At 48.2% G+C, this 9,350-nt stretch overlaps 3 protein-coding genes across 3 annotated transcripts in view; 2 read left to right on the top strand and 1 right to left on the bottom strand.

The window, feature by feature from the left end:
• Nucleotides 1-541, bottom strand: part of LOC103371133 (uncharacterized protein C1orf115-like) — a 2,315-nt gene extending 1,774 nt beyond the window's left edge. Inside the window, exon 1 of the mRNA XM_008300364.1 lies at nucleotides 365-541. Coding sequence (XP_008298586.1) covers nucleotides 365-541 — 177 coding nt within the window. The remainder of the gene's footprint in view (nucleotides 1-364) is intronic.
• A 662-nt stretch (nucleotides 542-1,203) lies between these two features.
• The window catches only part of eif5b (eukaryotic translation initiation factor 5B), a 36,924-nt gene continuing 28,777 nt past the window's right edge, over nucleotides 1,204-9,350 (top strand). Inside the window, exons 1-4 of the mRNA XM_008300363.1 lie at nucleotides 1,204-1,312; nucleotides 1,865-1,994; nucleotides 2,070-2,133; nucleotides 3,207-3,371. Coding sequence (XP_008298585.1) covers nucleotides 1,204-1,312; nucleotides 1,865-1,994; nucleotides 2,070-2,133; nucleotides 3,207-3,371 — 468 coding nt within the window. The remainder of the gene's footprint in view (nucleotides 1,313-1,864; nucleotides 1,995-2,069; nucleotides 2,134-3,206; nucleotides 3,372-9,350) is intronic.
• Nucleotides 4,445-7,761, top strand: lipt1 (lipoyltransferase 1). The gene is made up of 4 exons (XM_008300354.1): nucleotides 4,445-4,632; nucleotides 5,500-6,059; nucleotides 6,511-6,732; nucleotides 6,896-7,761. The coding sequence occupies exons 2-4, from the start codon at nucleotides 5,543-5,545 to the stop codon at nucleotides 7,282-7,284; spliced, it is 1,128 nt and encodes a 375-aa protein (XP_008298576.1). The 5' UTR covers nucleotides 4,445-4,632; nucleotides 5,500-5,542; the 3' UTR covers nucleotides 7,285-7,761.

The raw sequence follows: 9,350 nt of genomic DNA, 5'->3' as shown, positions 1-9,350 counted from the left end.
TTTTTGTCTTTTTTTAATTTATAAAACATTTAATGTTTTATTTGCTATATTTTTAATATTAATGTGTTAATACTTACTCATTATGTTTTTATTTGTATTTGACTAAAGTATTTTTGTGTATTTTAACAAAAACTTTTCTGACATATTGGAGCAGATTTAAAAGTTTTCATTCGGTTCGTTTTACATTTTATTTGTTGCGTCTGTGTTTTATTATTAGATGCACAAGTTGTCACTTTCATTAATGAAACTAGTTTTAGATTATTTAAGTTTTCTTTTTTAAACTCTCCAGTCCGTCCGTCTGTCCTGAATTCCTCTGAACCTCCTGCCTGAAGCTCTGACGACTGCCTGGAGTCGATCTTCTCACCTTCCTGTACTTCTTGTGCCTCATCTTCTTCCTCCTCTTCTTCTCCTCCTTCTTCATCCTCCTCTCCTCCTCGTCCACCTCGTCCTCCTCGATCAGAGGTTCATATTTATCCGGCAGGACGCTGAAGTAAACTTCTTTGGAGGTTTTCTGCTGCTGCTGCTTCTTGTCGTCCTCCATCCTTGGTCCGCCGGCTTCGTCTGTCTGAGGACCTTTGGATCGGAGGAGGAGTCGGACTTTATGAGACGCCTGAAGCTGCTGCAGACTCAGGAAGCTCTGAAGGCAGGATTAGCAGAAGAATGTGCTGCTGCTTCTTGGTCCAGGTTGATTTTCTGCTGTTTGTTTTGCAGAACAAACACTGAAACTAACAGAGTCAACAGAGAACCACCAGAACCAGGCGAGCTGCTCTGCTGTTTCGACTTTAACGTGTTTTTGTTTCCTCACGTGTTCTGGTTTCAGCACCAGATCGGGTCGGATCAGACTTTATTGGTTTTCAGGGAGAGTCCAGAGCGAATGTTTCTCAGTGTGACAGAAGAAATATCAGAACACTCTGCAGAACAAACCTCATGCTGGACCCGGTGCTGGACCTGCTGGTTCTGATTTTGTGCCACTTGACTCTGACTTGGGACTTGTTGGTCTCACTTGTAGTTTCTTGTTAAATAAGTTCTGACTCGTTGCTCCGGACTTGGGAACAGTTAGTCGGGTCTGTCAGAGGGGGGAGGGGCCGTATGTAAATACCTGAGTCAGTGGTGGTTCGTTAGCATAGATGCTAATCAACGACTGGAGTCAGAGAACAAAAGGTGATTGAATCAGGAGTCTGACAGAAAGCAGAAGGTGAGAAGATGATCAGTAACAAAGGTGGAGGAACAGAGAGCGACTCCGGGGCTCCGTCCTTCATCAACAACCCCCGAAAACCCCCAAACATGTGGTCAGACGTGGACCAAGCAGCTGGTACCGCTCGGTTAGCGAAAGAAAAACCCACCACGGCCACAGACAGAACCTCAATCTGACAAAAATCATAAGAAATAAAAATTCTATGAAAATTAACCGATGAAACCAGACGTTGCTTTTGAACCGCGGTTCTACAGAACTATTTAAAAAATAAACTCATGAAACAGTTCTGGACATAAATGATGGGACCCTGAACTCAACATGTTGNGGTGTGTGTGTTGGTGTGTGTTGGTGTGTGTGTCGGTGTGTGTGTCGGTGTGTGTTGGTGTGTGTGTGTTGGTGTGTGTGTGTTGGTGTGTGTGTCGGTGTGTGTCTTTGGGCGGCCTTGTGGCGACCTGGACCTGTTCCTGCTGGGCCCGGTCGGTGGGTTCTGATGAGCAGCGGAGACGTGATCAGTGAGAATCCAGTGAAGGGAACCAAAGCGTTTTTGTGCTGAGTGGCTCTGAAGCGTTTGTTCAGCTGCTGGTGAAAGCAGCTGAAGCGTCAGCAGCTTCCCTTCATTGTTCTCACACAAAGCGTGGCGGCCGCCGATCGGCTCTTATTGATCTGCTTCTTATCCATCCAGCGCCAAAGACGACGGCATCGACATCGACGCTCTGGCGGCGGAGATCGAAGGCGCCGGAGCCTCCAAGGAGCCGAAGGGGAAGAAGAAGAAGAAAGGAGCCAAGAAGGAGGACTTTGAGTACGAGCTCTGGTTCTGCTGCTCTGCTTGTGGTCGGTGCAGTGAAACCAGTGAGTAACTGTGTTTGTTCTGCAGCGAGGACGACATCCTGAAGGAGCTGGAGGAGCTGAGCCTGGAGACGCAGGGAGGGAAGGCCAAGGTGAGCGCCGCCGCCGCCGGGCGCCTCAGACCAGGGGGTCCAGTCCTGGTCCTGGTCCTGGAGGGCCACAGTCCTGCATGTTCTCGATGTTTCCTTCTTCCAACGCACCTGATTCAATGATCAGGATGGTGATGAGGCTCTGCAGCAGCCTCATCACCATCCTGATCTAGAACATGCAGGACTGTGGCCCTCCAGGACCAGGACTGGCCCCCCCTGCCTCAGACGGACCTGAACGTATCCATAAAACAGAGACAGGGATCCAGTGAGGATGTGCTGGTTCAATCAGCTGTTCAGTGTCAGTGGAAGTCGTGTTTCAATCCGTCGGTCTGAATCATGAACATGTTTGAGGTGGTCTGACTTTGAAACGATGTCCTGCAGAATTCAGACTAAAACATGGAGGAAATGACTCTTCATTAGATGTTTGTTATGTATTTAGGAGCTGCTGGAGTAGCACCATGTTGTTGTTGTTGTTGTTTTCCGCAGCCTTCTTTAAATATCCATAAAATAACAAAACCAGACGTTGAGTTTAATGTAAAGTAACCTGAAGAAGCTGCAGCTGTTGCCTGCACATGAAAGGACTTGAATTATTGGAGTTACGGTCATGACTGTTATTGAACGGATCAAACGGTGGATTCAACGCTGCAGCTCCAGCTAGATGCCGTTAGAGGCCGTTTCAGCTTCACGTTCCAGGTTTTTAATGTGAGATGACGTCACGCCTGTAAATCTACGTCGCTTTTGTTCCTCGTGATGTTTCACGTGTGTTTAGCCGGCCGACGTCTGAGCAGCTGATCATCGTTATTATTGATTATTAATCGCCTCAGTTTTACACCAGATCACATGTATGACTTTGACTTTGTCCTCTTTAATAAGGAATATGACACAAACAACAACAACAACAGCAAATCGACCGCTAAGCCGAATGATAAACGACATGTATAATGACAAAGACGATGTTCTGACTTCTAGAATATTAAAACAAATCTGTGCAACATGACAGAACCAACGTTTGTTTTTCCTTCCATCAGATTTTAGAAATAAATTCATAAACTGTCTGATTGTTTGTCCCTGTGCAGAAAACAGACACCACAGAAGAAGTGGAGAGCGTGGAGCCTCCCAGACCAGAGAAGAAGAAGACCAGGAAGGGGAAGAAGGGCGGAGCCAGTCCTGAGGAGGAGGAGGATGAAGGTGAAGGCCAGGTGGACGGAGAGAGGAACGAGGAGCCGAAGGACAAGAAGACGGTGAGACGACGACGGAGCCGTACTTCCTGTAGAGTGACAGATATTCACTGTTTGTAGTTTCTGTTTTACAGCCTGAACTCTGAGCGTAGCTCCACAGTTCCCGTTAGACTCTGACACCTCCGACAGAAGGTGAAAAATAAACGTTATGAGAATATTAGCGACGTGTATTTGTCAGGGCTGACGTTGGGATCGATTATCGGTGATCAAGAACAGCCAATGACTGATATTCAGAACGTAAATGCATCAGAGGTTGTTTGTTAGCATCACGTGACAACTGAGCTAACAATGTTCACTGTTACTGAATATGTACGGATTAAACAGCAGCGATTTGATGCTACGATGCTCGGCTGATCGCTGATCAATAACGGATTATCTCCTGCTGCTGTTCTTCTGTTTTGTTCTTTTCCCATTTCTATTTCTGTCTGTTTAATCTGTGGCTGCCTCCTAGCTGTTAGCCAGCTAACCTCTTAGCACTAGCATTAGCCTAGCACCGTCAGAATAAGTTCCACCTGNCTGTCAGTCGCTCTCTGACTTCATTTCAATGACCAGTCGTGCGGGCGGAACCTTTGTGCGACAGGTCTCAGCACAGCCCGGATGTTTCACGGTGACGGACCGAGGTCGGAGCCAGAAGTCAAGTTGCTCGAAGTTAAACAGAAAACCCGTTTCTCATTTATCAGAATAAAAGCGGCCTTTAAACGCTGGAGTCTGACTCACTGCAAGCTGCAGGAATCGAGTTAAAAACGCGCAGAGCGGATGAAAACTGTTGGATGACGTCATAAAACGTGATGTTTTTGGCGCCGTTGCCTTCCTGTCTGCGCCACGATGTAAATACTTCAGAGTAAAAGTATTGGTAAACTAATAAAAATGTCAAATAGACTCTCTGAATATCTGTATATTTTAACACATTTTTAATAATTATGACATGTTCCGCTGAATCTTCACTAAACCATAAATAAAACCCTAAAACTCCTATTTTTGGCGATGTGCCCTCTTTTATTTTGAAGGGTCTGACTGGAAGCAGCGCGGTGCGTCTCCGGTTGCTTTCGTCCTTCAGTGCTGCTCCGCGTGTTCGGTCAGACGGTTTGTTTACCGGCTGTTTGTTGTCTGTTTGTTTCAGTAAACACTCGTCGGTTCGGTGAGTTTGTCAGAAATCAGAGTTTTAATTTGGAGCTGCAGCTTCACAGGAAGTCAGCCGGAGACTCGTCCTGCTGCAGGTCACTGACGGCAGCTTCACTGTTCGTGGTCCTGCAGGTGAACTCAGGTAAACGTGACCTCTGACCTCCACATCAGGTCACTTTGTCCTCCAGAAGTTACACTTTAACTCACTTTACTGGAGCTTCTCCAGCAGTCCAATCAGAAATGTTTCTTCTGTCACATGTTAACGGGTCAGAAGATGGGTTTTAATACTTTAGCTCAGAGTTCTGATGAATTATGTTTAGCATCGTCTGATCCAGTAGCATTAAAGCTAACCAGCAGTAGAACACATTTTATTGTCTGCCCCACAGGCTAACTAGCTGACTGTATGGTGAACTAGTCACATTGTGTAGCACTAGCTAGCTAGTTAGCTGGCCTTATGTGAAGCTAACAACGTTGCGCTGTATTAGCTCAACATAGCATTAGCTTGCTAACTGAGTTACTTTATTAAAGATAATAACATTACGTGATGAGCTTGCTGTAGCCTTGGCTCGCTAACTAATTGGCTTTATGTGAAGCTAACATGGTTACGCTGTACTAGCTTGCTGTTGTAGTAGTAAGCTATTTGCCTGTCTTTGTTTTAACCTAATGACCTTATGCTATATTAGCTAGATATATTAAACTAGTCACATTATGCTATAGTAACTTGATGTAGCATTAGATAGGTAACTGACTATGTTAAACTACTAACATTATACTATATTAGCATGCTATTGCTCAAGCTAGCTATTTGACTTTATATCTAGCTAACAACGTTATTACATATTAGACTGCTGTTGTGCTAGCTAGCTTAAATTCTTTGACGGTGACGCTAATCATCCCTGCTGATTGGTCATTTGACATTTTTTTGTCCGGAACTTAAATGTTTACGATCACAATGTTTTTTTAGGAAACGTAGAACTTCCCCTGAAGGTGTTTTATTTTGATGTTCCAGATGTTCTCGACATGTGGAGGTGAGGAAGTGACGCCAGAAAACCATGATGTGTCGGGTCAGAGGGATGTTTCCTCTTTTAAGAGGTCGAACTGGAAACCAGAGATCCTGGTCCTGGTCCTGGTCCAGCAGGTTCTTCACGGATTCTGGCAGCAGCAGTGCAGGTCTGGTCCTCCAGTCTCGCTCCACCGATGTTCACCAGAACCTGGCTCTGGAGGACTGGATTGACGCCAACGTGGACCTGCAGCGCCGCAGCGTCCTGCTGCTGTGGAGGAACCGGCCGGCCGTGGTCATTGGGCGGCACCAGAACCCCTGGGCCGAGTGCGACCTGAAGGCCATGAGGAGGGCAGGCATCGCTCTGGCGCGGCGGCGGAGCGGCGGCGGGACGGTGTTCCACGACCTCGGGAACCTGAACCTGACGTTCTTCGCGTCCAAGAAGGCGTACGACCGGCAGAGGAACCTGAAGGTGGTGACCGAGGCGCTGAGGAGGCTCCGACCCGAACTGGACGTCCGGGCCACTGACCGACTCGACATCATACTTAATGGACACTACAAGATCTCAGGTAGGACCAAACTGGACTGGACCGGACCAGATCGGGTCGGGCTGAAGGGTTCTGTAATGGAGGCAGAAATATCCAATAAGATCAGAACTTGTTGATCTCTGAGGAGAAACTGATGTGTGATGAAACAAGGAATCAAACAAACAGGAAGTAAAGTAAATTAGAAACATCCATCCATCCATTATCTACACACAGCTTAATCCTCACCAGAGCCACCTGCAGCCCAGTTAGAAACATGTCAGTGTTTATTGTTTGTTGTTGTTTATGCTGTTTGTGTTTTTGTTTGTTTCATTTTGTCCTTTGTTGATGTTTTTCATGTTTTTGTGTTGTCACTGTTGCTTGTGTTTTTGTTTATTTATTTTTAACAGTGTTCAAGTGTTGTTTCCTGTTATTATGTTGTTTGTTATTGTTGTTGATTTTGTCACGTTGTTGTTGTTGTTGTTGTTGTTTACAGGCACCGCGTCCCGACTCAGCCGGCAGTCCTCCTACCACCACTGCACGCTGCTCCACTCGGCTGATCGCTCCGCCCTCTCTGCGGTGCTCCGCCCCTCCTGCCCTGGTATCCATAGCAACGCCACGCCCAGCGTCCCCTCGCCCGTCGCCAACCTGATAGACCACGCCCCCTCGCTGCAGTGGGAGGAGCTAGTGGAAGGCGTGGCAGAGCAGTACAACAAAGGTTCTACTGAGTTCTGCTCATGTCGGCGATGTTCCACCTTGTTCTGTTGGGTTGTACAGGGTTCTACTGGGTTCTACCGGGTTCTCCTTTCTACACAATCATTCGTCTGTTTAGTTTTTGTTTTTCACTCTGTGTTCTGCTTCATTTTTGTTGGTTCTCTCAGAGTTCTGCTTCAGTTCTGGGACCGTTCTCGTCGACCCGTCCGATGAGACTCTGTTCCCGGACGTCGGCCGTCTGGAGGCGGAGCTCCGAGGTTGGAACTGGACGTTCGGGAAGACGCCCAAGTTCTCGGTGGAGACGCAGCTGCAGCTGCCGGAGGCCCGACGCTCCGGCCGGCTGCAGGTGGACGTGAAGAACGGACGGATCGACGGCTGCAGCATCGACGCTCCGGCGGACTGGATCTGTGAGCGGCTGAGCGGAGAGCTGAGCGCCGTTCTGGTCGGAGAGAGGTTCTGTCCGAACGCAGCCGCCGCCGCCGTCGCTGCGCTGCTGCGCTGCGAGAACCGACGAATGAGGGAGCTGTGCGCCGCTGTGCTGCAGGTGATGGGCTGAGAGTAGCCAATCAGAGAGCAGCGCCACCGCGGCCAATCACAGAGCAGCACTGCCCCCTGCTGGAGGAACTGTGGCTGGTTCTGCTGAGAACATGAGAAAGTTCACCTGTGAACGTTGAAGCACTTTGAGATTTGATCACACTGACAATAAACACGTGACTGTGAGAACGTCTCTGATGTTTGGAGCTGAAGAACCGGGTCCATACAGAACTCTGAGAACAGAACCAGGTGGAAGCTTCAGAGGCCAAAAGTCTTTCAGAATGTCTCCAAGCTGCCAGAAATAATCAGACAGGTTCTGTTCATTTCTGGATCGTTGTGTGTTTTTTGCGTTCGTGTGGTGATTTTGTGTCTTCATGCTAAAAGCTGTTCCGTGTTGACAGAACCAGGATGGACACACGGTTCCGAGTCTGGTTGGAGAAAAACCCAAAACAAATAAAACCGTCAGTCTGGACCACATTTAGGTCGATTTCTAATTCAAGCTGTGACTCCTCTCGTGTCTCAACAGTTTTTTACTAAAATATTTCAGAATAATTGCAGGTTTAATCCCGGATTGTGACGTTTCTGCAGCTCGACAGCGACACCAACAGGAAGAACCGGAAAATAACAAAACACACAATAAACCAGTCAGTTTGTTTCTTCATCATAAATCTGACAAATATCATCTGTCAGAGTTTGTGATCGATCGATAATCATGATCACTGATCTTTGATTCCTGACAAACCTCGGACAGGTCAAATCGCAGCACGCATGCGCAGCCCTCCAGATTTGAGCCACGCTGGTGCAGAGAGGCGGGAGCAGAGCGGAGGTCTCACTCCGACACGTTCTCCACAAACCAAAGCCCAAGTCTGCTTTAAAACACACGAAAACAAGAACTTTATTGACACAGCGATGACAGACAGAATAAAAAGGATTAAAAAAATTACATGGAATCAGGAAAATAGTAAATAAAACAAAATGAATCCCAGAAGTAGTGATGAATTAATGTTTTCATGTTCTTTGTTCTTTCAAATATGTTTTATTAATGAGGCTTTGAGAACAACTGCTGCTCAGTCAGAATGATGAAACCCTTCATTTCAGACACTCCTGGTAAAAAGAACAAACACATGATGAAAACTAATAACAATAAATCTTCAGTTTGTTCCGTTGGATCTTCACGTTTTCTACTTGAACGTTTTCGTTTTAATGTTTTTGTTCATTTATTTTCCTTCTACATGTTTTCATGAAGTCCAGATCCGGTTCTACCTGGATCAGGTCACTCTGTCTTATTTTAATGGTTTTTAAGTCCATAAGTTTCCGTCCAGTCGGTTTCTATGGCAACGGCCGCGCAGTCCGCTCGCGGGACGCGGCGGAGTGAGACCTCCGCGCGCAGCGTCGGGCACGAGACGATCTCTGCGGTGATCGTCGTGTTCCAGCGGAGCCCGAAGAACCGGAGAACCGGAGCAGCGCAGCGGCAGGATGGGCAAGAAACAGAAGAAATCCGGGGAGGACAGGTAGGCAGAGCGCCGCCCGCCGGCACGCACCGGCCGCCCGCACCGACACCGGGCGGCGGGGCGCCGCGGTGCCCCGTTACAAGCCCCCAAAGCGCCCGCTTTCCCGCTGTTAGCTTAGCGGCTAGCAGATGCTAACCACGAGTCAGAGTGCGCGTGCAGGTGAGGCTTTAAACCGGATGAAAATGGCTTCAGGTGACAAACACCGGCAGGCGGGCCGACACCGGCTCACCGGGGCCAACCGGGGCTCACCGGGGCCCATCGTGGCCCACCGGGGCCGGCCACAGCCTCCGCCGGCTGCCTGCCCACAGCTCCGGGCTCAGAGCCGCGGATTCAGCCGCTGTTAGCAGTTAGCAGGTTAGCTTCCTCACAGCTGCTGCGCTTAGCTAGCTGCTCTCAGGTGCAGCTTCCAGCACGAGACTGTGTCTCTCTGACAGGCAGGTAAAGCTGCGCGAGCTGCTGCTTCCGCCAGGTGAGTTTACCTGGACGCTGAAGAAGGAGCTACATGCTAACTGGAGCAACCAGCAGCTTGCTGTTAGCGGTTAGTCTCTGTGAATGTGTCAGAAAACAGACAAGTAAC

This window comes from Stegastes partitus, unplaced genomic scaffold (assembly GCF_000690725.1).
Source record: "Stegastes partitus isolate 25-593 unplaced genomic scaffold, Stegastes_partitus-1.0.2 Scaffold1529, whole genome shotgun sequence".
Classification (NCBI taxonomy): Eukaryota; Metazoa; Chordata; class Actinopteri; family Pomacentridae; genus Stegastes; species Stegastes partitus.
The sequence above is the reverse complement of the archived record's forward strand: the minus strand, read 5'-3'. Positions and strand labels throughout refer to the sequence as shown.

Excerpts from the sequence above, each read along its gene's own strand:
- lipt1 (XM_008300354.1), top strand. The coding sequence starts at position 5,543 with ATGATGTGTCGGGTCAGAGGGATGTTTCCTCTTTTAAGAGGTCGAACT. Across the intron at positions 6,060-6,510 it reads TGGACACTACAAGATCTCAG|GCACCGCGTCCCGACTCAGC; the intron begins GTAGGACCAAAC and ends TGTTGTTTACAG. Across the intron at positions 6,733-6,895 it reads GGCAGAGCAGTACAACAAAG|AGTTCTGCTTCAGTTCTGGG; the intron begins GTTCTACTGAGT and ends TGGTTCTCTCAG.